Source organism: Heliangelus exortis, chromosome 24 (genome assembly GCF_036169615.1).
Source record: "Heliangelus exortis chromosome 24, bHelExo1.hap1, whole genome shotgun sequence".
NCBI lineage: Eukaryota > Metazoa > Chordata > Aves > Apodiformes > Trochilidae > Heliangelus > Heliangelus exortis.
Genome location: NC_092445.1, coordinates 5,277,840 through 5,305,527, shown reverse-complemented (window position 1 = coordinate 5,305,527; position 27,688 = coordinate 5,277,840). Strand labels below are relative to the sequence as shown.

General features: G+C 49.8%; 1 protein-coding gene across 2 annotated transcripts in view; it reads right to left on the bottom strand.

Moving 5' to 3' along the window:
* CSMD2 (CUB and Sushi multiple domains 2) overlaps window positions 1-27,688 on the bottom strand; it is a 233,022-nt gene that overhangs the window by 19,487 nt on the left and 185,847 nt on the right. For both annotated transcript variants that reach the window (XR_011730472.1, XM_071767651.1), the window contains exons 43-57: window positions 26,382-26,570; window positions 23,637-23,814; window positions 22,035-22,180; window positions 18,575-18,655; window positions 17,776-17,889; window positions 15,876-16,064; window positions 15,053-15,199; window positions 13,937-14,125; window positions 9,832-10,017; window positions 9,186-9,380; window positions 7,725-7,898; window positions 6,870-7,043; window positions 4,481-4,654; window positions 3,446-3,634; window positions 809-982 (exon numbers count right to left, since the gene is read on the bottom strand). Coding sequence is in view for 1 of the 2 variants with exons in the window: in XM_071767651.1 (XP_071623752.1) it covers window positions 809-982; window positions 3,446-3,634; window positions 4,481-4,654; window positions 6,870-7,043; window positions 7,725-7,898; window positions 9,186-9,380; window positions 9,832-10,017; window positions 13,937-14,125; window positions 15,053-15,199; window positions 15,876-16,064; window positions 17,776-17,889; window positions 18,575-18,655; window positions 22,035-22,180; window positions 23,637-23,814; window positions 26,382-26,570 (2,499 nt within the window). In the remaining variant the exon portion in view is untranslated. The remainder of the gene's footprint in view (window positions 1-808; window positions 983-3,445; window positions 3,635-4,480; window positions 4,655-6,869; window positions 7,044-7,724; window positions 7,899-9,185; window positions 9,381-9,831; window positions 10,018-13,936; window positions 14,126-15,052; window positions 15,200-15,875; window positions 16,065-17,775; window positions 17,890-18,574; window positions 18,656-22,034; window positions 22,181-23,636; window positions 23,815-26,381; window positions 26,571-27,688) is intronic.

The following is a 27,688-nucleotide window of genomic DNA, read 5'->3' as shown; positions in this document are numbered from 1 at the left end:
CCAGCACCTGGGCTTTGGTCTCATTGCATCCCCCATGACCCTGACCCAGCTCTGTCGCATCAGGGACTTTTCAGCTTCTCAGGATGGTTCCTGTCCAAGTTCTCCCTCTGGCAGGGGAGCAGGGCTGGACTTCTGTTGCCAAACAGCTCTCAGCAGAGATGCTGATGATGTGGAAACTCATTGTACCAGCTTCCACTTGCCTTCTGCAGACCTGGGACTGCTCTGGTGCCACCACAGCAGATGTCAGGCCCTGGAAAGGGGCCATGTGGGCTTCTTTTATTGGAAAGCACATGAAAGAGGGTCAGATGCTGCAGATGGGATGCAAGGACCTGATTTTGTGTAAGACACGTTCATCCTGCCCAGACTCTGCGTGGAGAAAAGCGAAGCAGCAGTCTGCAGCACACCTCCTACCACCACCATTTGCTGCAGGGATTTATTTCTCTTCCTGCAAGCCGAGTGCCTCACTCTGCCAGCACTTTGCATCCCAGCTGCAGGGGACTGGGTAGAATCACGGAATCATTTGGGTTGGAAAGGTCCTCTGAGATCATCAAGTCCAACCCTTGATCCAGTCCCCCCGTGGATCCCAGACCATGGCACATTCTTAAAAAACCTCCAGGGATGGAGAATCCACCCCCTCCCTGTTCAGCCCATTCCAGTGCCTGATTAATTAGCTGGGGCTCAGTGATTTCCCACCACCTCCTTCTGCAGCACATGTGTTTCACCCAGCTCAGCACAGCACCCAGGCTCCTCCCTGGCAGGAGGCAGAAGGGAGAGGGTGATGGATGGGGCTTTCCCATCCCCTCCTCACCTGAGCAGTGGGGCAGGGACCCGCTCCAGCGCCCGTCCAGCTGGCACACACGGGTGGAATTGCCAACCAGAGTCCTCTTCCCCAGGCAGCTGTACCTCACCACGGAGCCCACGGTGTGCTTGTCCCCCGAGATCTGAGCGTGGGGCGGGGAGCTGGGGTGGCCACAGGAGACCACTGCAAGAGAGAGATGCAAGAGCTTCAACCCCCAGGGACCTGCTGGTGATGCTGGTGCGAAGGCAGACGCAGCAGGGATGCAGCAAAGCTCTGTCTGAGGTCACTGCACGGGACTTTGGCAGCTCCAGCCCCCTCACCTACCCCAGTGCCCACCAAATGGTGTGGGTGTGGGCCAGCAGACCTTGCATCAGTCTCCTTCTGGAGAACATGAGCTGGTCCTGTAAGAACTGCCACAGGTCTGGGCGTAAACGCTTAGTGCTGACACTGACAGGCACTCTGCAGGCTCCCTGGAAAACTCATCCCTTCCCAAACATGAATATTCCCATGAACACCCTCACCACACCCCCCCAGCAGCACCAGGACCTGTGACACAAGAGCTGCAGCTGATGCTGTGCCACACCTGAGCAAATCATCCTGGCAGATCCGGAGCACTGATCACTCGGCCATCACCAGGAAAAAAAAAAACAACCCACTGCTAGCAATAATTAATAGGTTTACTTTAGCTTAGCAATCAGAGTGGAGACGGGGAGGCTGTTGCCAAACAGAGTGACAGATCCAAGGGTTATTAGACACCTCTGGATGAGGACGCTCAGCACACAGACCACGCACCGCTCGGTTTCTGAAGGAAAGCACCCGTAACTGATATCTTCTCTCCCTCTGCTAGAGTCTAAAAATACCAACGCTGGCATTAGGCAGAAAACATGATGTATGCTTCAATAAAAAGGAGAGCACGCGCATGTTTGGGCATGTGGGTGTTGAAATATGCTGGTGCAGAGCCGTGACTAAAACCAAGGATGCTTTGCAAGGAAATGGGTTTGCGAGGCAATGCTTAAACTCAGACTGTAACTAACAATTTAATAACAGATACTCCAGCAGACTCAGCTGGGCTGAAAACCTGTGGTGTGGTGGTACCAAGGTTTTTAAAGGATTTATGTACACAGCATGAAGACTGCTTCTTCCGATGCATTAGGCTCTGCCCCTGTGTCCTTTACTTTTTGGGCTTGTTCCCCCATCCCTCAAAGAGGCTCAGCCCTGTTCTGCTCTCTCCTCAGAAACAGGCACAAGGCAGCATTCCCCACCCAAGCTTGTATGGCATCCAGCTTCTGACTTTATGTTTTAGGAAGTGCTCAGTAATTTTACCTAAACACTTTAAAGAGATATGGGTTTCAGCACTGAGCACATCTGAACTTCAGTATACAGAAAACTAAGACATGCAAAAAAAATTATTATTTTTTTAAACTGTCAAGCCTATTTATCCACATAATCAGTTGTATAACTGACCTCACTTTCCAAAGTTTTGTGAATGCCCACAAATCCTCCAAGGCAATGGATGTTCAGCATTTTAAGGAAGGAAATCTCTTTTACTTAGCTGGAAAGCTGTGGGCTGTCAGCCTCCCAGGTTTGACCCTCCCTGGGGCTGCTGTGCCAGCTGGTTATCACTTGTCAACTCCCCATGGCTTGTGCAGGGTGCTGCAAATGTGAGAAGGTGACATGCTGCTAACAAAAGGAAATGAAAATGTGCTAGAAACTACTTTGGGTGATTAGGTGTTGAAGGATAATATAAGAAAAAAAAAAAAAAAAAAAAAAGGAAACATTCATGGCTTTGGAACAGCTCAGGCAAGTTGAACTCCAGGAGCTCCATCTCTGCCTGCTTTAGCCATTTATTATGGGTACCAGGAGGGTCCAAAGAACATCTTAGCTGTGCTGGGGCTTGGTCTGCCAGGGCTCTGCTCCTGCCTCTGCCTCACTGGGCAGCCCTACATCAACTTCAGATCCACCCTGGAGCTTGGTTTCCCTCAGTCCAGACAGGGACCCCAGAACTGACATCTGGACATTTCCTGCACTGGGAATGACCACAGCAGCACCTACACACCCTACCTGTCTGCACAGGGGTTTTCTGTGCTACTGGAAACCAAACTATCCCTCAGAACCTCCCAATTCTCTCTGCAAACCACAATAGCAGAAAGGGTCAGGATATTGTCAAGAAAAGGGGGAAAATGTACAGCAAGGGCCGGGAAGCAAATCCCCTTTAGTGCCTGGGTCACAGGAGAATCCAGATTCTGTTTCTCTCCCTGTCCTCCCCCAGGGCTGTGGGGATGGGTGGGTGCCTGGAAACTCTGCCATGCCTCAGCAGTCCTGAGCACACCCTGTCCTCAGCCAGGGACAAGTCCTGATGCCCTTCTCCACCTGCATCACTTCTGCTGGGGCTGCAGGGAACCAGTGAAGCCCAGGGAGCTGCCTTCCCCTGCAGGGGGAAACCACCTCTAACAGGATCCTTCTCCACAGCCCACGGATTTTCCTTCTGTGGGCAGGATCCAAAGGCCAGTGAAGCTGATGGAATGATTCCCATGGATTACACAGGGCTTTGGCTCCAGAGTTTTCACATGGACTGCTCAGCTAAGCAAGAGAGAACTACATGGGATGGAGACCTGTGGCAGATGGGAATTATTCTGAAGAACTTACAAAGACACTGTGGGAGGGCACGGTCCCAAGTGCCATCCCCCTGACAGGTAAGGACATGTGTACCCAATAAGTAATATCCATGGCTGCACTGATATGAGACAGATGTTCCAAAGCTGAATCTGTGAGGACCACTCGGCTGCACTTGACGGATGCTGTTTTCCAGGTGCCCAGGGTCAGTACAGTTTACAACTGCAAACAAACAAACAAAAAAAACCAAAAAAAAACAAAACAAAACAAACAAACAAACGAAAAAACCAACACAAAGGGTGTAACAAAGAACAAAGGATTATCTAAAAATGACCAGGAAAAGGGGAAAAAACTGCAAATCACATATTCGACAATTTAAGGTTTTTTTAAGTTCTTTGTTTGGTTGGTTGGTTTTTAAGGTTCTTTGGGACAGAAATAGAAAAAAATCCTTATTAAAAGGAGAGCAGAAGCAATCCTGCAGGCTCTCACCCTGCCAGGTGAGGCTCAGCAGCAGGGCTTTGCTCTCTGGCCCCACATCAGCACTCACATGAGCCAGCTGCATGTGATTGACCAAGACATCCCCAGAGATCCTGGATGAAGGGAGCACAGAGGGAGGGAGTGCAGGAGGGAAGGGAATTTCATAAGTGAACCCAAGTGCTAACAGCACTGGGAGTTGGGCAGCCTGGATGGAGAAAGGACTCTGCACAAAGCCCATGGCCTCTGCTTTGAGCAAACCACTCCAGGGCTGCCGGGATGACCTCTGCTAAGGGTCTGGCCTGATGTTCCCTCCCCACTCACAACACAGAATTCAGTGTCTTGGAGGATGTCAGGCTGGGCGGGGTCCATGAGCTGCAGTAAGAGAAGCCCCAGAAAAAAATCCGTTTTGTTGCATGAGATTTACTCAGCCCTTGGACCTCAAGCATCACTCACAACTTCCCGAGCAACCGCAAGATTTGGTTTTACGTGAATTTATGACAGCATCAAGCAGGGTTTTAGGAACCCAGAGTAACCAGTGAGGAAGGCACAGACAAATCCCATCTGGGCAGCCTGGGGAGGAGGCAGACTCACCACGGCAGGCAGGCAGGGTGCTGCTCCACTGGCCACTGGCCAAGCACTGGGACTGGGATGCTCCTTCCAGGCGGTACCCGGTGTTGCACACAAACTTGGCCACATCGTTGAGGTTGAACTGGTTCCCTTGGGTCAAGCCATTGGCAGGGTTGCCAGGGTGGCCACAAGTGATGGCTGCACAAGGAGAAATGGGAGATGTTACTTTATCGCCTGGAAAAAAAAAAAGTGGATTATCTACTGGAAATAGGAGACCATAAAAGAGAAAAAACAAACAAACAAACAAACAAAAAAAAAAAAGCAAAAAAAAACCCAGCATCAACCCTGAAAAACCCACATTGACTTCAAAGATTTGCAGCCAGCCCTGCTGAGATACTGAATCAAGTTGAACCATGGTGCCTTGGTTTGTTCTACTGGTGTAAGAAATTCTCTGAACCACTCTTCAGGCAGCTGAGTGCCAGCATCCTACTGGCTTATACCATAAATCCCCTGAGCTCCTCTTCAAAAATCCCAGCTCCTGCTATTAATCTATTGCCTTACATTACCCTGGGCATCACACACATGGCAGGACGTTTTCCTCCCTCTCCCTGGTGTAAGGCAGATGTATGCTCACTGCAGTATAAAGTTACACCTGGAGGGATAGTTAAAAGAGAGGAAAAATATGACAAAAATCAGGTTCCTAGCATATGGCCTAGAAAGTTTAAATCTTCCTGCTTTAAGCTTGAAAAACTTTGGGGGAAAACCTTTCTTTCTAAATCCCTGAAATGAGGATTTTTGTGTAGTTCTTGTGGCTGATGTTGGCTGGGGCCAACAAGGAGGCAAGGGGTTCTCTGGGTGACACTGGGAGGGTCTGTCCCCTGCTGCCAGCAAAGCCCAGAGACCTTTGCCTGGAGCCCAGAGCTGAACTGCAGTGCACAAAAGGAACGTCAGGAGATGCTGCACAGAGATTTTTGTCTGCTCAGGCAATGTGACATCTTCTGACAGCCGAGGACAAAGCAATATTGATCATTGTCAGGCTGAAGCAGGATAATGGGTCCATCAGTAAAAGTCCAGCAGTTCAGCTGCACGGATGCCAAAGGCAGAAGCTAGAGAGGAAGATGAAATTCCCACAAAAGATCCATAACACGTTTGACTGCCAGGGCTGGACTATACCACAGGGATGGGAATTTATTTCTTATGCAAGCTGATGACAGGTACGGGTCTGAAAAATATGAAGCCAGATAGCCTTTCAGTGCTGCAGGAAACAGATGTCAGATTCTCTGAGGTACTTCTGAATACAATTATACATGTTTTGAAACAGGTGATGGATTCCGTCCCAGAAAAAAAAGGCTCCCCACAGCTGGCATGGATCAAAAAGACACAGAGAGGAAGCAACTGCTGCAGGTTTAAAAAGAAAACAGGAGAACAATAGGAAATTACAATGTGCTAACACACAGCGCCCTGAGATTCTTCAGAAGCAATAAAGCCTCAAGGCATCTAATTTCAGAGCCAAACAGTGCTCTACTTTAATGACATCAAATTTCTGTTATCCATAAGGTCTAATGTAGTGCAATAACTTCAAGGCCAATTTCTGCACATGAGGCACCTCTAAAGATCTCTGCACAAAAGCTTGGTGGGCTTTCAGGTGCCAGAGTTAGGAGCTGGCACAAAGCAGAGCTGAACAAAGGCAGTGGAGTCAGGTACAGATGAGCAATGCTCATCTGCTTTGCTCTAATGGATTTGGTCCCTCCTGAAAGAAACAAGATGATCCACAAAAATGGATGTTTAGAAAGTCCTGCATTTCCATAAACCTGCCAGACAGCAGGAGGACCTCTATCAACATGATTTCTTGGGCCAAGGCTGGTATAAATATACTCGGCAGGTAAAAGTGAATTAAAAGTTTCTCAGCAGAGCATCCTCAGACATGAGAGTAATTCAAACCTACCTGCAGACCCAGAGACAGCCTTTCCAATAACTCTTTTCCTAAAAAGCTCACACAGAAGCCTAGACAACTTCTCAGTTTCAGAGTCCCTGCTAACCTTGACAACTTGAGCCTGTTGGGTTGGGTTTTTTTTACTTGTAGGTTGTCATCTGCATATTCATTGCTATCTCGTGATTATCACTGTGCCTCAGCACATAAAGCTCTCAACCAGACAGCAGAGACTGGAAAGAAGCAGCTGGAGAATCACAACCCATGGATATCCCTGTCCCTAGATAAGAAGATGCTTAAACTTAACAAAACCTTAGCTCTGGAGACTTCCCGAGCGAGCGCATTTACTGGGGAGACAAACGAGCGGGATGCAGGAGGTGATTTGTGAAGGTGGAGCAGAGGGGGACAGAGCCTGGCTCAGCTCCCACCCCCCTTTGTCCCTTGTCCCATCCCCAGGCCCCAAGCAATCTGCCCCATACTTACGCACACAGACAGGGGTTTTCCCCGACCAGCGATGGTCCTGCTGGCAGATCCGCACCGACATCCCGATCAGGCGGAACCCGGGGTGGCACTGGTAGACAACACTCCCACGGTAGTTGTAGTTCTCCCCGTTGATCTGCCCGTTGACAATGGGGCTGGGGACACCGCAGTGTCCCGCTACAGGGGGGGGGATGACAGAGGGGAGTCAGCATGAGCTGGGGACTGCAGGCACCACCCTGACTCCGGGATCATAAAGAAAACCTAAGCAGCAGTAAAAGCTGCGTACTCCTCTCTGCCTCCAGAACACCCCTGGTCTGCCAGGAAGTAAGGAATCACAGGATCAGTCAGGTTGGAAAGGGGCTCTGGGATCATCAACTCCAACTCTTGATCCACTCCCCCCGTGGTTCCCAGCCCATGGCACTCAGTGCCACATTCAGTCTCTTCTTAAAAACAACCAGGGATGGAGAATCCACCCCCTCCTTGGGCAGCCCATTCCAATGCCTGAGCACCCTCTCTGGAAAGAATTTCTTCCTAATATCCAACCTAAACCTCCCCTGGCAGAGCTGAAGCCCATGGCCTCTTGTCTGACTGATAGAGCCCGACCCCCCCTGGCTCAACCCTCCTTTCAGGGAGTTGTAGAGAGTGATGAGCTCTCCCCTGAGCCTCCTCTTCTCCAGACTGAACTCAAAACCCTACAAACTCTATTTAAAACCCCACTAGCCTCAGCAGCAGAGATCTCGCTTGGGTTTTCTTGAAATCTCCAATTCCTTTTCCCTCCAGAAACACAACCAGGACTCTTTCCACCCCCCAGATCAGGTGCCCTGTACCCAGACCCACCCCTGGGTGTCCCCCACCTACCCAGACACCTCACTTCAGCCCCACTCCAGAGCCCGTTGGCCATGCACTCCCGCACCCGGGAGCCCACCAGGGTGTAGCCCGTGTTGCAGGAGAAGATGGCAGTGGCCCCAAAGCTGGTCAGGGTGCCAATCTTGTTCCCATTGGGGGGGGTGGGCAGGTCTCCACAGGAGATAACTGGAAGAGATTCCAAGGTACAGCACACAAGGGGAGGCAGGGAGAGGAGGGTTTTAAAGAAATGCACTGAGTGCTGCCTCCCAGCACGAGTTATTGTTGGAGTTCAAAACAAGCAGGAAGATTATTAAATAGTTACATGGATAATAACAACAATTCAGAGTCGTGTCACCAGAGGTGACAATTACGAGCTATGCTTCAGGGTAGGAGGGAAGTAGTAAAGATGAGACCAGCTACGAAGAAGCTACCAAAGTCCTTAACCCAGGAATATTTCTGTATTAACCCATTGCTAGATACAGCCAGATGCTTCCAAAAAAGCCACAAAATGGCACAAGATTCCCAATTAGAAAGTAACACCTTCTCACACCATGACCTCCAGGACAGAGCTGCCATCTGAAGCTCAGGGCCAGAGAGGGCCTGGCCCAATGCTGGGTTTGCAAGGTGCAGCCAGAGCCCAGCCTGGAGCCTTTGCAAACACAGCTCCAAACCTCAGCTCTGTATTTTATCTGCCTTAAAGATCTGCAAACCCTCCAGAGCTTTTGCACTCAGCAAGAAATCAAGAGACTCACGCTGGGTGCTTCTGACCTTAGTGCATTGCCAAGATCCTGTCATCTGAATTTAGGTGGCAATAACACTGGAGGAATAAAACGAGGTCAGGCTCACGCTCCTGGATCTGGCTGAAGAGCTAGCAGGGGTAAAACTACATCTGTCACCAAAGTCAGCACTTGCATCTCTAGAAACAAGGGAAGGCAGGAGGGAAGGGAAAGCTGCTGTTCTGAATGAGGAATTGTACTGTCTCTCTCTCTCTGCACTTACAGAGAAAATCCCCTCCATCTCTGGGAAAGGACCTGGAGCCCAGCAGGCATGTCGGCACGACTCAGCGACTGCCTTGCTTGCCAAGAGTGTTTTTGATTTACAGGTGACACTGCTGCCCTTGTAAACTTGGTGTTTGCGTAAAACTGGGAGAGGTTAGGTTTTAAATCAGAATTTTTTATTTTCTTCCTTAAAAGCAAACTTCAGAGCACCTGCCAGCAGTGACAGCTGAGCTGCTGGGACCTGACAATGGCAGATGAGCAAACATGCTGAAGTTCTTGCAGAACTGCTTAGATTAAACAAAGAATCAGGCCAACAGGCAACCTTCCCCCTGCATCCCACCTCTCCTCTACCAGTCCAGCCCTGCAGCCAGGCTCCCAGAGGCACAGCCACCAAACCCAGACACCCCAGCCCCTGCCAGACCCTCCCGTGATGCTGTCCTGCCCCGGCACGGCTCCTGCCTTTCACTGCTCTTACTTTTGCAGGTGGGCATCGGTTCTCCAATGCTCCACTTCCCATCAGCCTGGCACCTGATGACTCGCTGGCCCGTGTAGTAGTAGCCAGGGTCACAGATGAGCATGAGCTGGGCATTGTAGTGGTACTGGATCTCGTAGGTCAGTCGCCACCGGCCGTGCTCAACCGCGATGCTGCTGATGTCGGGACAGGTGACAGCTAAAAACCAGGAGTGGTGAGGTGGGGAAAAGAAACGAGACAGTAAGATGTTAGTAGGTGTTTAACTGAAGGGTGTTTCAGCTACTGTGCTGGTGTTTTAAGAAGGGGCCAGTGTCAGCACCTCTGTTCTGCAGCTGGGAAACCAAGACACCATCGGTCCCAAGTTACGCAGGATTAGAAAGCCAGGATCCTAAATCATAGGAGCATGAAATGGGTTGGGTTGGTCCCTTTAAGGGACCTTAAAGATCATCGAGCTCCCACCCCCTGCATGGGCAGGGATGCCTCCCCTAGCCCAGGATGCCCTCAGTCCCATCCAATATGTCCTAAATCCTGGGGCAAAGTTGTCCAGGCTAGAGCTGGAAGATGTTGCTGAAGGGACACCCAAAGTTCCCTGTGGGAGGGCAGCCTTGGGGCACTCACCCACACTCTGGGGGGGTCGGGGAGCACTCACCCACACACTGGGGGGGTTGGTTGCCATTGCTCCACTGCCCTCCCTGCAGGCACTCAGCACTGGACTCCTCCCCAGTATGCAGCTGGAAGCCCTGGTTGCACTGGTACATGGCTTTGGTACCCACTGTGTACTCCTTGCCAAAGACAACACCGTTCTTCGGGGCTCTGGGAACTCCACAGGAGAGAGCTGAGAAGGAGAAGGGGAAAAAACACAGCTAAGAATTCAGCCAGTTTCCAATTTTACAGTGGATTTGTGGTTAAGGGAGCTCAAAGCCCAGATCCCAGCCTCTCCTATTTACAAGCAGCAGCCAATGCCCACTTTCACAGAGGATCAGGTTTTCAGCTCCTGTCTATCAATGTGGTAACAGCAAAGCCAACCCTGAATACCAGTTTTAGGGTATTCTGAAATATATACTCAGTATATACTCACTATACACTCAGGGTATATACTCTGCCAGTAGGCAGAGACTCTGGCTCCTACTTTCTGTAATATCTGTAACACAAAATGCATCAGCACAGCAGTCAGAAGTTTTCACACCGAGATAAAGGATTAGATAGCAATAACTTCCTGTATTTACATCCCTCAGCAGCAACAACCTGAAACCCCTTTCCCACAGCACTTCTGGATTACATAAGGCAGTAAATTGTATAATTATGTGGTGGCAGCAGGAAGGCTAAATTTAGCATTATGGCTGAGAAGGTAAGGGGGAGAATTCAGGGAAAAAAATTGACAAACAGGCACAATGCCAAACAGCTGCTCGAGATGGCAGCACTCTGAACAAGATGCTCTGCACCACTCCTGCTGAGGTCCTCAGCTTTGTGGCCATAAGGGCAGAAAGGGGACAGGGAGGCCACCAAAATACAAGCCACAGCCAAATACAGACCAGGACCGCGTTCCTTTGTGCTGCAAGAGTTTTGCAAAACTTCCCTTTGGGGAAGCCCATCTCACCTGGGCTGGAGGTGCTGAGCCTCTGGATGGGCATGGGATGAGCATGGGATGAGCAGCCTGGAACCTGAGAAGCTGCTGCTGCTGCCACCAGCCTCCGAGCAGACCTGCTGGCAAGCACTGATTTGCAGGTCAACACCTAACCCAAACAACTGTCTGCATTTAAAAAGTGTTCTAAAGGAAATCCATTCACTCCTGGAGCAGCCCAAGCTGCCCGGAGCCAGGTGCTGACCCTGACACACATTCACCTTCCTGTTCTTCCCTCTGCACACAAACAAGGGCTGGAAAACCAACAACCTCAGGGAAGTCACCTTCTGGTGACACGGGCACCATCAAGCACTGAAGAGACCAAAGTTCATGTGTACAGCATCAGCACAGCCACTGGGGCTTCGACCACCCAAGGTCCAAGGTGCTTTAACCCCCCTGCAGCTGCAGGAGCAGATGCTGGTGCTGCTAATAGGTGTGAGTAATTCAGGTTTGTATTAGCACCATCAGGCACAGCCCTGGCTGAAATGATAATCACACGTATGTCACTTCATCGAGCTAAGGAGCTTGGTGAATCTCTCTACAAGGCTGGGTGTCTAGACAAGCAGCCACGCTGAATACCAATTTCATTCAGAGGCAAAAGAAGAGAGGATCTGGAGAGTGCTACCCTTTCCCTTCCACCTGGCACTTCTCTTCCTTTCTGATGTTGCAGCCAACCAAAGAGGCTGGTGAGAAAGCTGATCCCTTCCCATGCCAGAGCCTTCTCCTTCCTCTGTCCAGTCCTCTCCTGCAGCTTGATGCTTCACCAAAACTCATCACCAAAACCCTTCACCTCTACGTGCCACCAGGAAACTGAGGCACAGAGCCTGGCAGGAGCAAAGAGGGACAGTGAGGATGAGAGAGCATTTCTGAGGCTCAAATGGCGGGCAAAAAATTTTGTGTGGCAAAAATACTAAGCAAAGCTTGGGGAGATGCATGGAGACTGTGCTCCAGGGAAAAAAGGAGGACTTAGGGTGGTTTAGAGGCAGGAAAACTGTCTGCAGGAAGATGTGCTAGGAAAAGGGATGGAGGCTATGAAAGCAAATCTGCAGCTGGGATTCCAAAAACAAAGCAGCTTAAAAATAGGCAGCAGAGACAGAAAAGGAGCATTAGATCATCCCGTGCTCTCCCCCATTGTGCCAAGGCGAGGCTGTTCCCTGCAGAATATTCTCTGCTGCTTCCACAAATGTCAGCAAGGACAGAGCACATTGTGAAGATTATTCAGAGGGGATCAGGAATGGGAAGAGGATTATGTGCTGGCAGAAGGGAGCTATGGGAACTGTCATTTGTTAACTGGACCATGTGTTCTCTGGCACCCCAGTTCCCCTCCTCCTGACCCAGCTGATTGTGTGAGCAATTTATGCAGTGCTAGAGCTCGAGTTCCCAAACCTCTGCCATGTGCTCCCAGCCACCAGAAAGGATGAGAAATTGAGTGTAGCCCAAAGCAAAAGGTTGCCAGTTGGCTTTGAGAGAAAATCTAAAATAAAAAAAATTAATAAAAAAAAAAAGGGAAAAAAACTGTGCTGGATTTCCTGTAGCTGAGCTGGGCAAGAACAGTGCCAGGCCTGGCACTTGGCTGCTGCAGGCCAGGGGAGGGAGCTGCTCTGCCATGAATTCTCCTCCTGCTCCAGCTCACTCATCTTCTGCTTCCACCCATCCCAAAGCACTTGATAACCACGGGATGTGTTAGGATTCCTGATGTCAGTATGGGGAAATGGAGAGAGGAGGTGACTTTCCCAAAGGGGCTACTTTAACCTCAGGATCTGATGTAACCAGCAAGCTCCTCCTCACTCAACAGAGCTGAGCAGGAGGCTCAGGTGGCATCCCAGCACACCAGTGAGGACTTGGCATCGTTTTTACCTATTCTGGATTATGTGCTTTTCCTTAAAAAAGACTCAGAGAAATGCCTTGTGCTGGCCTAAGGGTTTGGGAGGCAGAGATGATGTGACAGCCCTGGTGCCTGCACATTGTGCTGCACTCTTTACCTGCTCCTTCCAGCACCCGGTGTCTGCCCCAGTCCCTGTTATCCTAGAGATTAAATCATCCCCTGGGCTTGTGCCCACATTCCCAGATCCCCCCTCCACATGGAACTGGGTGCTAGGGCCTTGCTTTGCCACCTTTAATGCCTACAGCCTGGGAAGGCTCCAGATGGACACAAGCACCCCCAGCACAAACCACCCCCCCCAGTTCGAGTGCAATTTCCAAACAAAGCGATTCAGGAGCACAAAAGTGATTTTTTGTTTCCCCAAGGATGTTTGATAGCTCCCACAGTAAATAATCCTGATTTTCCTTACAGCTCAGACTGGACAACAATGCAGTGAGGCTTTGCCTGTTCTCTGGCTCCTTTCCAGTGAAGTCAATGCAATATTAATCCCCTGTGCTCAGTCCCTTTGGAACAGGGATGAATGTTCAAAGGCACCGAAAGGCTTCAACGGAATAAAGATGGGCACTCTCCCAACATGAAGGATCAGGGATGAAGAAGGCAGAGTCAGAAAGTGAACACAGCCAGGAAGCAAATCAGGATGGAAGCAAAGGTCCCCTGGGGAACACTGCCCTGTCCTGCCCTTCACCCCAAGGCCTGGCAGGAGCCCCGTGCTACCCATGGTGTTGTGATGAAGATTACAGTAAATGAGGAGGAAATGTGGAAAGAACAACTACCTGCCTGAAGCTTACGTGGAGCCAAGAGAAACTGGGCACCAGCTGAATCCCAAGCAAACTCTGGCTCCCCATTGGCACAAACAGATCTAAGAGGGCACTTCCAGATTCCACCCAAAGGAGGTTCCAGTCACCAAAACCCAGTAGGACCAGTGCTCCTCCAGCCTTTCCAGGTTCTTCTCTGCAAAAGTTTCTGCATCTTCACTGAGAACTGACACACTTCTACAGCAGCACCATTTACACAAAAATGCTTCTCCACCCTTATCCTGAGCCAGACAATGACCCTCTTCTCCTGAACAGTTACTCCCTTCCCTCCTTGGTCATCTATTCCCGAGGATGTGGAGATACCAGGGCCAAGCCCCACACCCCACCAGCAGCTCAAAGCCTCTTCTGAACAACAACCTGGGGGAATTACAGAGAATTTTTTCCTTCTACTGCCTTTTCCTCGGTCCTTCCTAGGACTGCTGGATCCTGCTCTCACCTTGGCACAGAGGAATGGCTTCGTTCCAGTGGAAGTATCCCTGAGGGTGCTGGGAGCAGGTGGCAGTGCTGTGCCCGATGAGCCGGTAGCCGCTGTCGCAGCCGAAGCGCACGGTGCTGCCCGGGTGCTGGCCCGGCTGGCCCAGGATCAGCCCGTGGGCTGGGGGCTGGGGGGGGCTGCAGTAAGGAGCTGGAGAGAAGGGCAGAGGGAAAGGAGTCAGTCACTGGGTGGGCAGCATCCAGACAAATCCCCTTCCCGCTGGCAGGAATTATGCTTCCCACAACCTAAGGCTGTAGGAGACGTGGAGAAGTTGGGATGGATCAACCCGAAGCCAAAGGGGGGGAAAGAGTGCAGGGCTACTCTCCAAGCTTTGCTCAGCTTTGGAAATAAAGACTAATTTCTGGTAATTAAATATTACTTAATTCATTTACTGAGTAAAGTCGTTATTTATTTATGACACACTGGCAACTTCTCAACCCGGTTTTATAACTTCCATTAATTAAGAGGCACTGAGTTCCAAAAAACACAGTCATTTATTTTAAAGAATTCTCAGTACCCAGCCATGGGTTTGTGCTGAATGAGCAACCAAGACTGCCCTGGGAGAGCAGTGCCAAAACAGCAGAGCAGGAGCACAGTGTGTGTCCACACCTCCCTGCCAAAGCTGTGACCTGAGCAGGCACAGGGAACTTGTGCTTCATGCACCAAGTGGTTCCTAACAAGTTCTCACATTTTGTGATGCTCACCTTCAAACACCTCGAACCTGCTTCAGTGCAAGGACACAATAATTCAGTACCACAGAAGCAGCCTGCACTGTCAACTGCAAGGGATGGGTTTCACTCATCCAGAGCCACGTTTTTCTATGGTTATACATTCTGGTTCTGATTCTGCAGAGTGGTTGAGAAACCAGCCAAAGCTTCAAGGCTTCTGCTGGAAATAAATCTGCCTTCCCCAGTCTCCCCAGTGCACAACCAGCCCAGTTTCGTGCCCTTCCCAGCCCTTGGCAGCTCCTGCCCACACAGATGGCCTGTGCCCCTCTGCAGCCATTTCATGGAGATCCTTGGCTGAGGAGGTGGCCACGTTCCTGGCAGAGGCTCCGGGTCCCTGCTGAGCACTTACCCGAGTAGCGGATTTTGAAGCCTTTTCTGTTGTAGGCATGGTCAGAGGACCAGCGGAGATAAACCTTGTTCCCACTGCTGGTGACAGTCAGAGGGGCAGAGTAATTCCCACTCAGGGATAGGAGCAGGGGACTCTGGCCAGAAGGACCTGGAAGGAAGGAGGATCAGAGGAAAGTCACCCCCCCAAACAAGTCACTCGTAAGGAACAGGACCCCATGGAACTGCAGCACAGGAGCTTCCACCATGATTCCACCAGGAATGGCAGCTCAGATTCAGGGCTTTCTTGTCAACATGAGCCCCAGTGCAGACACCTGGTTCCCAGGGAAATAAAAAGCCCAGTTGATCACAGAAAGATCAGGATTTTGCTCCAGGCATATGCCTTCAGCTCAAATCCCCATGGGCAACCAGAGGAGCAGCAACAGAGCACCTGGGCTCTGCCTTTGGTCACAAAGCTGCATCACTGTGAACACTGACTCAGTCCCTGAGAGCTCACGGGCCCAAAAAATCTGGTCTGCATGAGCTTCAGGGATGAAAAGTCCCTGCCCAGCAGCCTCTGCTACAATTTCTCCCAGTAGCTTGTGGACTCCTGCACCTTAGAAAAATACTTCAAATCCATCAAAAAATCAAAACATTGATGTTTTCTTACCCAGAGAATCAATAAGGCTCAGGAGGAGCTTTAAGTCCAGGTGGTTATATGGGTGCAGTGGTGGAAAGCCCTCCCCAGACTGCTCTGGGAGCAGAGATTAAGCACTAACAGAGCTCTGCCACTTTTTCCCTTTCCCCTGGGGCACAGGGCAAGTCAAAGTGGTGAATGAATCTCTTACCATCAAAGATTTCAAACTCATCATACTGCCTCTCGCTCAGGAAGTACTCGATGGTGAGGGAGACGTTATACCCAGGCTCTACCTTCACCACCCAAGAACAGGTCTGAAAATGAGGGTAACTCCCCACGAAGCTCTGGCTGAGGATGACACCAGTGGAGTCGGTCAGAACCTCGTTCATTGGGCAGTGCACTGCAAGGAACATGAAGGAGAGACAACAGGAAATGCTGCTTTGTTTTTTTGTTGTTTGGCTGTTTTGTAAAGAAAGGAAGGACACACAAGATACTATGGCCAAGAAGGTCTTGGTGAGGTAGCACAAGAGCTCCCACTTGCACCCATCCACTGTGACCCTGGGGCTCCCAGAGACCCCCCAGACCCTGCTGAGGGTGAAGCACAGAGCCAGGAAAGTGCCAGATTGAAATGAAAGGGCAAAAAGCAACAATACAAACAAACAGTTTCAACCCTCTTTGCATAAATTTGTATCTCTTTCCAAAGGAATGGTGCTGAGACCAAGAGACTATGCTCAGGTTACAAACACTCCCCAGGAATCCCTGGAAACTTCATTACCTGGGTGAGAACAAGGTGTGGAACTACAGGCTTAGCCCAGGTCACCCACCGAGCTGTTAACTAAGGATGTAAGGACTCCAATTCTTTTCTAATCACTACACCCCATTCAGCTTCTGGAAATATTTATCCAGCTAAAAGTGTTTAATGAAAAGGCCAGCAAGGACATCTCAAAAGGAGGAGGAAAACAGACCAAAGTGAGCAAAAAGCTTAGAAAGAAAGGGCTCTGTATTTATCCATAACTGTCACTAAAACCCAGTGCAAGTGCAGTACTTGTATTAACAGAAAACAGCCAGAACTATCCAGAAAGAACAGTGCATTCTTTCCAAATCCTTAATCCCATCAGTGATTTTTTTGACCTCTATAAATTGGTGGCCAGATGTAATTTAAACAGTCCCTTTACCCCCAGGCTAACAACCATCAGTAAATAATTGAATGACCTCCCTTTCTCCCCTTCAGTTCATGCTATTTTGGCGAGAATAAAGCTATAGAAAAATATCCCATTATATGGTAAAAATGTTCAGATAAGAGGGAACGAAGGGAGATGAAATAATCGCGGTTGCAGTGAACAAAAGTACCAGCAGGAATCCAGAGAATAAATAGGTAACAGGGTAGCAGGGAAACATCTTTGGGATCCCTCCTGAGCAGCAGCAAGGTGTACAAGGCAGTGTGCTGGGGGCTTTCATTTTTCTCCCATGTCAGACATTCCCTGGCACTAATAGAGAAGCTGCTTCTCCTGGGATTGTCTCTCCGGAGGAGCTCACCTCGCTGCAGCCTGTTCCTCCTCTGGCTGTTCATCTATCATCTCCATCTCAGCACTGAGATCCTCCCCCCTCCCAGGGAAAGGACATTTGGGGGACTGTCACCACGGGTGGGTGAGCACAGGCAGACACACAGCGTGTCACCCCTCCCCTCACCTTGGAAGTGCCTTCCTGAAACAGGGGTAGAAAATTCAGGGGTACCCAATGTGAAGCAACTGCCCCTGGTGCTGTGGAGACCCAAACCCCAAGGGGGGAGGAACTTTTCCTATAATTTTATCAGTGGGCTGCTGCTATAAGTTCCCCAGCAAACCTCTCCCAGCTGTTTGGTGGTTGTTGCTCCAGCCCAGCCAAAGTGCTCAGTCCTGTGACTGGCTGTGAGGTTGGTCAGGAAAACAACCTTGCCCTGCACAGAGATTCTCACTGGGTGGTTTTGCATTACCCCTGGAGATCTGGGAATTAACCCCAAAGATGCAGCACGTGTAAGGCAGCATCCTCTGGCTCCCTGCCCCTGGGAGGTTTTGCAGCAGTCTGTGGGTAGGGAAGCTCTGGATGCCAACCCTGGGCACCCCCAGCTTTACCTTCACACGTGGGTGGGGGTCCTTCAAACTGGAGCTGAGTGCCGAGCTTGCAGGTCAGGATTTCATTTCCAATCAGGGTAAAGCCAGGAAAGCATCTGTACCTCACAATGTCACCTACAGACAGAAACAGAAGGCATCTTCACCCAAGAGAAGGACCAAGGGTGAAGTGTGGCCTGGGAAGAGGGTACCAGAGGGTGCTGAGACCTCTCGACCATCAAGCTCTGGCATGACCATGCAGAGATAAAAGGCACAGAAAGGCTGGGGTCTCAGGTAAGATAAACTGCTGAGACTATCAGGATTTGTGCAAACTATTTCAGGTGGAAACTCCCCTCAAAGAGGGTAGACAGTAAGGAAAACTGCTAAAAAAAAAAAAAAAAAAAAGGCTACTTTGCTCGTCACACTTAAAATGTGTATTTAACACTGGAGAGCAGAAAAAAAAATCAAAAAGCGCGGTCAATATTGGGTGAAAATGTTCTCAGAAAAGAATAACCATCTCTGAGCTTTCACACAATGCTCTGTTGGCAGCACCCGAAAAATCTTTATTGTGGCAAAGATTTCTGAATGCCTCAGAACACACTCCAGGCTCTCACAAAAGCCAAAAAAAAAACTACTTCTGTGCTCCCAGGGAGGAAAAGCCTGGGGACAACCGGGTCAACCCAGCTCCCTGTGGATGTCAGGGGCTGAGCAGGGTCAGGCACAGCTCCCACCCCACACACAGTCACACGCATGAAGGGGTCCCCTGGAGCCCCACGGGTGGGCTGACAACACGTGTTGGGGGGTGTCCAGAAGCAGGGGTTACCTATGCTGAATTCCTCACTGGCAGTGATGATTTCTGCGTTGGGAACAATGGTGGGAGGCTGACACCTGAAGAGCTGGTAGGCTGGAAGAGAGAGAAGGAAGAGAAGCAGATGTTAAGGTGGAGAAAGGCACCAGGGCTGAGTCTGGTGGCACAGCAGCCACCAGAGCAAAAATGCCCCTCTCCTTGGGCAGGAGGAGTCAGCAAAAGCCCACCCAGCCCCCTCCAAACCCTACAGAAGTGACTCCAGTTACTTGTGGCCCACAGGAGCTCTCTCCAGTTTCTTACACCTCATAGCAAACAGGTTGTTGCCACCCTGAATGGCAACCAGCCATGTGAGGCCATGTCCCAGGCTCCCTTGGGGACACTGATGCAGATGATCTCAGTGACCTCCTTGGAATTGGGTCAATCACAGAAAAGGGAGAGTCTCACACTGCTCCAGCTCCAAGCAGATGACAATTATTCAGAGATTTACATCCTCACTATCTGTCCTTGAAGAGAGATCACAGAACTCACTGGTTTATTTTTAACTTAGAATTCTTCATTAATTTCTTCTGCAAATAATTGCAGGAGTGCTCAGGTTTTCAGCTGCAAACCCTCTCTGTAGCTCGTGGCTCACAAAGTAACCTCTGCAAGGTTGGTGTCAGTGCCTCACAAAGGCAAAACAGGGCAGACTTTGTACTTTTTGCCCAATTAGGACTTTTTCCAGGGCTACCACGTGGCTACAGGGGAAGAAGAAATCCAGTTGAGGAGCAGAAACAATTCCTCATGGCTCACATACTTGACCAAGTATGTTGCTAATAGCAAAATTTCCAGCAAAAATTAAAGATCAGCTAACACTGAGCAAAACAAATGCACTGCTTAGGAGCACATGGGTGCATAAAGGTTGAGCAGTGTGCTGCTTAGGAAAATAAACACACAAGAGCTGTGAGCACAGTTAAATTGAAAATATGGTACTGGGAACTAAATGAATATTAATGAAAGACATTTTCTGCTATTTGCTCAGCACTTCTCTGCATCTTTGCTCCCCCTGCACCTGACCCTGGACAAGCATAACTTCCTCTGAAATGTATATCAGCCTTTTAATTTAAGATACTGGAGCTCAAGCTGCCACTGAATATTAATTCTTACTAACTCAGTGATGTCGAGCTCTTCACACCATTGGGAGGCTGGAGAGGTCCTGGCAGCCACCTCAGGGATGCATCTACAGAAGCAGATGCCCCATCTTGCCACTCTTTCCCTTCTCCCTCACCTCAGGTAGGATAATATATGCCCAAAAGGTGTGTCTGGAAAAAAATGCCATTGGGAGGTTCAGGGAAGAGGCAGCACAGAGGCTGGATGAGCAAAGGACCCGGAGAGGGTGGGAGGCAGCAGGGAGAAGCCTTCTGCTGCAGAGCACAGAGGCATCCCAAGAGAGAACACACTTATTTGCAATCTTTTAAACAGATGTTTGGCAGTGGGGTAAGAAGGAAACTGTAACAAAAAATGAAATCAAATGCTATTTAAAAAAACGCTTGACAGCATCTCTTGAAGTGGGAAGAAAACCCAGCATTCATCTCCTCTCCTTAATGGTCCATATTTCAATCCAGAGGAGTGATTAAGATGGTTTCAGCATATGGGCAATACAGCACTGGTAAAGCTCCTTTCAACAGCACATCCATTTGTTCTCACTAGGACAAAACAGAGTCCTGTCCTTGAAACCACACTGGGATCCCCCTGAGTTACTGTGCCATAAAACCCATCACCCTCACACATCAGTTCACGCTGGCACCTGAACCCTTTAATAACAGCTGCAACATCATCATTTTTCAAGGGATGCTACTGAATCTTTAAGCCCTGGGAATCATTCTTTTGTTTCCCTTCCTCCACCCCATAAAGAAACATTTCTTTGCAGGCATTTAAAAGGGCAGCAGTTCCCTGACACAGCCCTGATCATCACTGCATGGGAAAAAGACAATTTAAAACTGCAGAAGGATGTCTCCCATGTCCTAAATCTGCCAGTGTGCAGATGCAGAAATGGCAAATACACATTGCTACAGATCCTGAGGAAAATGCATTTCCTGTAGTGCCACCCCAAAGGGAGATGCTGGAGATTTCACATTGAGCCTGTGGGGAAAGTTTCCCTGGCTGTGGGGTTTGAGGCACTGCAGAAAGGAAAAAAGGGAAGGATCTTCCCCAGGAAGCAACTGCCTCCATCCCTTCAGTCTTCAGGGTTAGGTTTTGTAATGAAGCCCCTTGTATAAAGGCAGCAATAAGCCAGCAAATGACACTTTATTAATAAAGGGCCAGGCAGGCAATAGGGGCCCAGCTGAGGAATGGGTGAGCAATAATCAGCCCCACCAGCACCAACCCCTGAGCTCTTGTGCCTGCCCCAGGTAAAGCAGGAGCTGCAGAAACCTCAGCATAAAGCACCCCCAAGATTAGAGAATGGCAACATATGCTGATGGGCTCCAAGCACAGCCCTGATAGGAGCTAATTCATGGTACAAAAGGAAGCAGTTGCTGTGCTGCAGCAGTGTTTACGTGCTGCTCATTTTGGAGCCAAACTGCCTAAACCATAATTTTTTTGTATAACTGTTACAGGCGCACCAAGTAACATAAATCTCGGTGTTTTGCAGCAGTAAACCAATTCCCTCTGAAGCCCAGCAAACATTCTTTGAACTCAGCCTCTCCGTACATCACTTGCCTTTCGGAAGGGAACATAAGCTGAGGCATTCTGCACAGATTCAGCGTGTAATTCATGTAAGATTTTGTTGCCAGCAAATTACCGAAGCAAGAGGAGGTCTCCATTTGCTCTTTCCAAAATCCCAGTACTGTCATAGGAACTTGTTAGCTAATCCAATTTAAAGTTGGGCTCTTATTTAGTGGTGGAAAGCAAATGCTGGCATTTCAGTGTAATTCTCAACATCCCCTTAGCATGAGCTGCACTCACACTGAGGAACCCCCCGGGGATTCAGGGATTTACAGGAATCCTCTTCCTTCCTAGAGAAATGAAGTCACCTCTCAGCTGGAACAGGGCTTCCTTTTGAAACAGGGCACCAAGATGACCCAGTTGGTTTTAGAGAGACAAAAGCACATCCAGCTAACACAGCAGGGAAGGAGAGTTCCAGGTAAACACAGCAGAGCTATCCATAATGGGATCTGTCATGGGAGCTCTACAGGCATCACCTTGAGAGGAGCTGGGGAGAGGGGGCTGGCACGGCTGGGAATTTGCAGACACTTGACCTGTGCTTGAATTATCTCAGTGTTATAGATGGGTTTCCACATTAGCACAGCCTGTGTGACCACTTGCCAGCACTCCACTGTGTAAGAGATCTTCAATCTCCAGGCTGTAAATCTGGGCCCTTTGTGGAAAACTTTGGGTACAAATGTATTCTTTCACATCTCCTCACAACAAGCCACAACCCATCCATGTCCCTCCCACATCCCTCCTGAGCCTGTGCTGCTCAGCAAGCAATACAGACCATAGAAATAAATGGCAAAAATCCCTCCGTTGGCTGCATCACTGTGGAATTTCATCAGGACCTGATTGGAAGAGCTTTGGGCTGATTTCTTTGCAGAGTTGCCAGTGAACACGCCGAGCTGTGGGGCTGTTTGCTGTGGACCATCCCTAAAATCATATGTCAGAAATACAAGAGAAGAGCATTATTACAGGGCATGAATCCCAAACCACCTCCTTCACTGCACACACAGGAACTCCTCCATGTTCTTCCTTCCACATCCTCCCTTTTCTACATCACAGTCTCAGCAGCTCCCTGGGCAGCTGACCTGAACCCCCCAGCCACTCTCCCCACCCCATTATAACCAGAACCATCTCTTCTGGCAGTGCTGTGCTCACCCAGCAGACAATTACAAACATGAACTTCATTTTTAACCTCAGGACTTGAAAAACAAGGGCCAGTTTTCCAAAGGAGCTTCTCTCCCTGTTTGTACACAGATATTTTGGAAGTCAGAGAGTGACTGAGCACCACAAGCTCAAGAATTTGGCTGCAAGCTCTTTCACCAGCACAGCTCTGTGTGCTCCCCTGGCTGACCCAAGTTGATCATTTGCCATTTCTCTCCCCTTTTCCAAGCAGGAAAGGAAAATCCCAGCCTGTAAAGCTCCTGGGGTGAAGGCATCAGTGCTGCTTCATTAACCACAGCAGAGCTGGGGCCATTTTACAGCAGAGGTCAGGTCCCAGTTGCTGCTGTCTAAAAGGCAGCTGGGGGGTCAGAAGCAGCCCTGGTGCTCACCCCATCCTTGGCACTGCCCCTGCCACCCAGGAGATGTGGGGCTGCACACCTCACATGGCAGAAGGAAAATCACAGGAGGAGCTTGGAACACGTAAATGCTTTACCAATGGCTTTTTCCTTATTCAGCCTCTATCCACAGAGAGGTAACAGTGATAAAGTGCAAAAGGAAAAAAAATAACGAGCCCCATAAAAATGTCTATCAGAGGAATCTGAAGCAAAAGGCAATTCCTGTTAGGCAAGCCTGAGCAAGAGGCATTTCCATGAAATTCAGGTTGAGATAAAGACCTCATTTACCATTCGTAAAGTGTCCTCTGTAAAGCCCCTACAGCTTCCTAAGAGCTGTTTCCTTATTCCATCCAGCATTTTGGAGATGAAGGGCCAGGCTGATGAAAGCCTCCAGCAGGACATGGGGGGCTCAGCCCCCAAACACCCTCAGCCATGGGGTCTGCACCCCCAGCAGCTCAGCCCCTTCCCATGGTCACCATGGCAAACCAGAGGGACAGGGACTGATAACCCCAGACACCATCAGGGCTGATGTGCTTCACCTTTTAATTTATGGTGATCACAGAAATTCATGGTGAGAAAAAAACCCTGTAAGGTCTTACAGCCCAGGTGTATGTCCAGACCTGCTATGCCAAGGCAAAAGCACCACGAAAGCCACGGGTTCCTGCACAGCCTCCCTTCTGGAGTTCAAAACCAATTCCAAATCCTCATGGCAGTGTTTCCTCAGCCACAGCACTACACATGCACTGCAGTGAGGGGGGTTCTGCATCTTTCTGGAAAGGAGCCTTGGCAGGAACTGGAATCAGTCCTCAGACCTTTGCTGTACCCACCAGACAGTGATGAAATCGTTGTAGGGCTCTGTCTGCAGCAGACTGAAGTTGAGGTGGATTCCATATCCCACTGGCACTGTGAGAAGCCAAGTGCAGTCCTGGGAGTTGGGGTACTGGTTGGGGAAGCCAGGAGAGTAAACTGTCCCATTCTGGGTGGTGATGTTTCCCCCACAAGGCACTGCAGATAATCAAACAGAAACACAAAGCTAATGAAGAAACAGCCCTCAAAAACATTAACTCCTCAAGATCATCCGTTTCCCATTTTTTCTTGCCTTTCATTTGGGATAACAATACTGGATGATCCTGCCCCAAAATCTCAGCCTAGCTTGCCTCAAATAACTCCTATCTGTCACGATGACATCTAACATTTTCAACTTCATTCCATTACAATAAATTTAAGTGCTTCAGAGCTGAAAGAGGAACGTCAGGGTGTTTTTTTTACAGATGTGAAAGGCAGGTGTGCAAATAAATTCTGTCTTATGCCCTAGTAAGAGTCTTTGGGCTCCACCAGCTGTCTGCACCCATGCATGGAAAATGGAGCTCCCGAGGAGATGACACCAGTGGGCAAATCTCTCCACTTGTTCATCCAGCAGAGCCTGGACCAGAAGCACTGAGCAGCTGGCTTTCCACAGAGCACATCTGAGCAGGGGGGCAGGATGATTTGTATGGCTGCAGCAGCCAATTCATTAATCAAGGAGACAGTTCCACTGCAGCAGGTATCTTCCAGGTCCAAATGAACTTGCAAGCTAAAGAGGGGTAATTGGAAACAGGCAGAGAAAAGGAGGGAGAGGAGGATGGGATCCTGCCCCAGGCCATGCAGGGGGACACAGCAGATCCTTGGGACTGAATCCCACTTCCAAGCATCAGGTTCTGGACCTTGAAGCTTGGCTGAAGCCAAGAGGAGAGGTCTGCAGAGTGATTCTGGCAGCTTCCAACATCTGCAGGGCCAGGGGAGGTGCAGAGAGTGCCTGAGCTCTAGGATTAGCCCAACCCTGGGCTTAGGTGAACACATTTTCCTTCCCAAGAGGGCTGAGTAACTCAGGTTCAGGACTGAACACTCACTCTTTGTGTACAGGAGCAGCTCCACAAACTTCTGCCACCCTGGCCCTGACCTGATGTGCCAGATGTGAGCTTAGAGCCTGTATTCCCTGTATGCATTCCCAGCCTGGCACTGCTCAGCTTTCTCACATGCTCTGTCAAGCTGAGAAAAGCCTGTGTATATAACTCCATATGCTCATTTTCTGAAACAAACACCCAAGAAACCTTGGGGGCCAAGATCTTTTCTGCCCTGTGAAGCAGCAGGCAGCCTGCTGGTCACTGGAAAAACTCCCTGGAGTGGTGCTGGAAACCTCAGCTTCTGTGCATTTATTTTAGGATTACAGCTTCTCTTTTAATTAAAAGGGCTTTCAAGCTGTGACCTGCATGGGAAGGGTGAGGTGCTTAGCCCAAGGCAGCTGCTTTGCAAAAGTGTGGAGGAAAACAGGCAGGAGAGGAAAGCTCTGCACTGGCTGACACCAACAGCCCCCACAACTGCACACAGAGAAGAGCAGCAAACGGTCCAAAATGTACCTAACCCCTCACCTCTCTTTGCTATCAGAAGTGCTGCAGAGCAAGAAAGCTACTTAAAAACACAAGGAAGGAAGAATTAGATGGCTGGAGCTGGAAAGTTGATACCTGAGGTAGATCAGGGCAGCATCCTGCTACCCCCAGCAGCACCAGCTGAGCACGGGACAGTTTCTCACCCATCCCACATCTCTGCTGCACTGCCAGGGTCAGGGAAAGATCAGCTGAGGATTCAGGTCTTTATGCTTTGTGTTCTCAGGGGCTCAAGTGCTTAGGGCTTAGAGAAGGAAAAATATCACCTCTCCCTCTCTTTCCCCAGGGCACACAGTTCTTGCTGTAAGGAGGTTGGGAAAGGGCAGAGCCACTGGGAAATGCGGTGGGAAATCTTCAATAAGCAGGCTTGAACTTCTTGAGGGTTCATTGGAAAACCTTCTAGAGTAAACCACACAAAACTCGGTCCATTGGCCCAAAGGCTGAAACAGCCCTGCTGGGGTTTGAAAAGAGAACTTGGATGTTAGAGTTCTGATGTGCAGAACACAGATCCACTCCTTCAGCCTGCAGGGTCCTGCTAGCACACACACTGTGCAGAAAGGAGACCGTGATCAAGGTCACTGAAAAGCTCCCATCTGGATCATTTTGGAGATGCCACCATTGCCACACTAAGGAGATTAGACAGAGACTCAACCCTCACACACTAAGAGCCCCTAAAGCTGTATTTGGTCTTTAACCAGGGACTGCTTTTATTTACCAGTGCTAAATCAATTGAAGCTGAGCACTGGTGAGGAATAAAGCAGCAAGAACAATTACTACAGCAACCCTGGGCTGCTTCATGCTGAAAGCACAGCTGGCACCAGCAGCCAGACTGACAGATCCAGCCCTCACTCACAGCATCAGATCCAAACACACCACCTCAAAAAGATGCACCCTGGATCTGAACTCTTCAAAACATTTGCTTTGACTAAGCTGAAATATGTTGAACACCAGCTCACTGAGAGCATCCTCCAGCCCCTCGGGGTTGAGGCTTTATTCAAAGGGCACATTCCCAGCCTGCCTCCAGCCATCCTTCTGTTTCCAGAGAGACTTTCAGCCTAACAATAAATCAAGGGTTCCAAAGGAGGCCAGAACAGGGAGTCAAAGCCTCTTCTCTCCCCAGGACCCCCCTTGGGGTGCTCTCAGCCATACCTTCACACCTGGGCAAGGGGTGGTCCCAGTTCCTGTTGGTGCCGTGCTGGCAGGTGAGGACAGGGTGGCCGATCAGCTGGTAGCCAGGCAGACACTCAAAGGAGATGGATTGGCCAACGTTGTAACCTGCTCCTCTTACCACACCGTTAGCAAAAGGTTCAGGGTCAGGACACTCCTGCAGCTCGTAGGCTGGAAACAGAAAAAAAAAAAAAGAGGAATGGTTTATATTTTGTGTTTTCTCACAAACGCGGGAAGAGCGCAGTCCGTGCTGCTTGGCTGCTTCTGCCTCATCCAATGACTTCACTGATGGAGATAAATTCCCAGGAACCAGGGCCACACCTGCGTGGAGGCTGAGGCAAAATCCTGGTGATGCTTTGTGGCAGGCTCGGAGAGGCCCAGGCTGTGCCCTGCTGCAGAGCCTGCAGTCACCCTGCACTTCACTTCTAATTGGGAAATCTGCCTTGTTTTTCAACAAAACATGGACAACCCTGATGAGGAATGCAAGTCAATTGGATAACATGTTCCACCTGGCATTATAAATTATTGGTCAGCCTCGGCAGAGCTAATTTGCATAGCAATTTCCATGAGATTACCCAGAGTGCCTCACAGAGCACATTCCTTCCTAAATTGTGCAGCAGCGCATGAATTATATGGTGCATGAACAGGACAGCTAAGACAAAATTAATGTTTTCAATTAAGCATGAGTAGCAGCTTCTATTGCTATTTCTGGGGAGTCAGCCTTTTGTCAGGCCTTGGCTGTAGCACATGGCTGGAGACACATGCTCCATCCTTCCACTCCCAAGATCCATCTCCCAGGCAAAGCCCACCCTGAGGGTACTGGGGATGGAGCACAGGATCTGCCCCTTCGTATTCCCAGGGAGGCCAAAGGCTTTTGTAAAGCCACTCACCAAGCCAGGGCTCAAAATTCATGTTGTCTTTCCCCAATCCAGCACCTTCCCAGAGCAGCAAAATCCACCAGGAGATGGAGAACTTCCAGTGCCTGGCTCTGCTGGGTCCAGAGACCAAGGTACATCACCCCCCAAACTGGGAGGACTCAAGCTGGGTAAGGGGGTAGTGCCAGGCACCTCCATCCCCCCCATCTGCTCCAAAACCCGCACTGAGAGCTTCTTTTCCTACCAGTAACTTCTCTTCTTTCTCTCCAGGTATCCATTCCAGCCCCTTGCTGCATGGTTTGGTTATTTACTCATTTCCCCAGTTCCCACCCCCCCCATGGCACACGGCTGCCCCTAAGGGTGCATCTGAACTTCAGCTGAGGCTGAAAAGCAGCCACAAAATTCCTGAGCAAA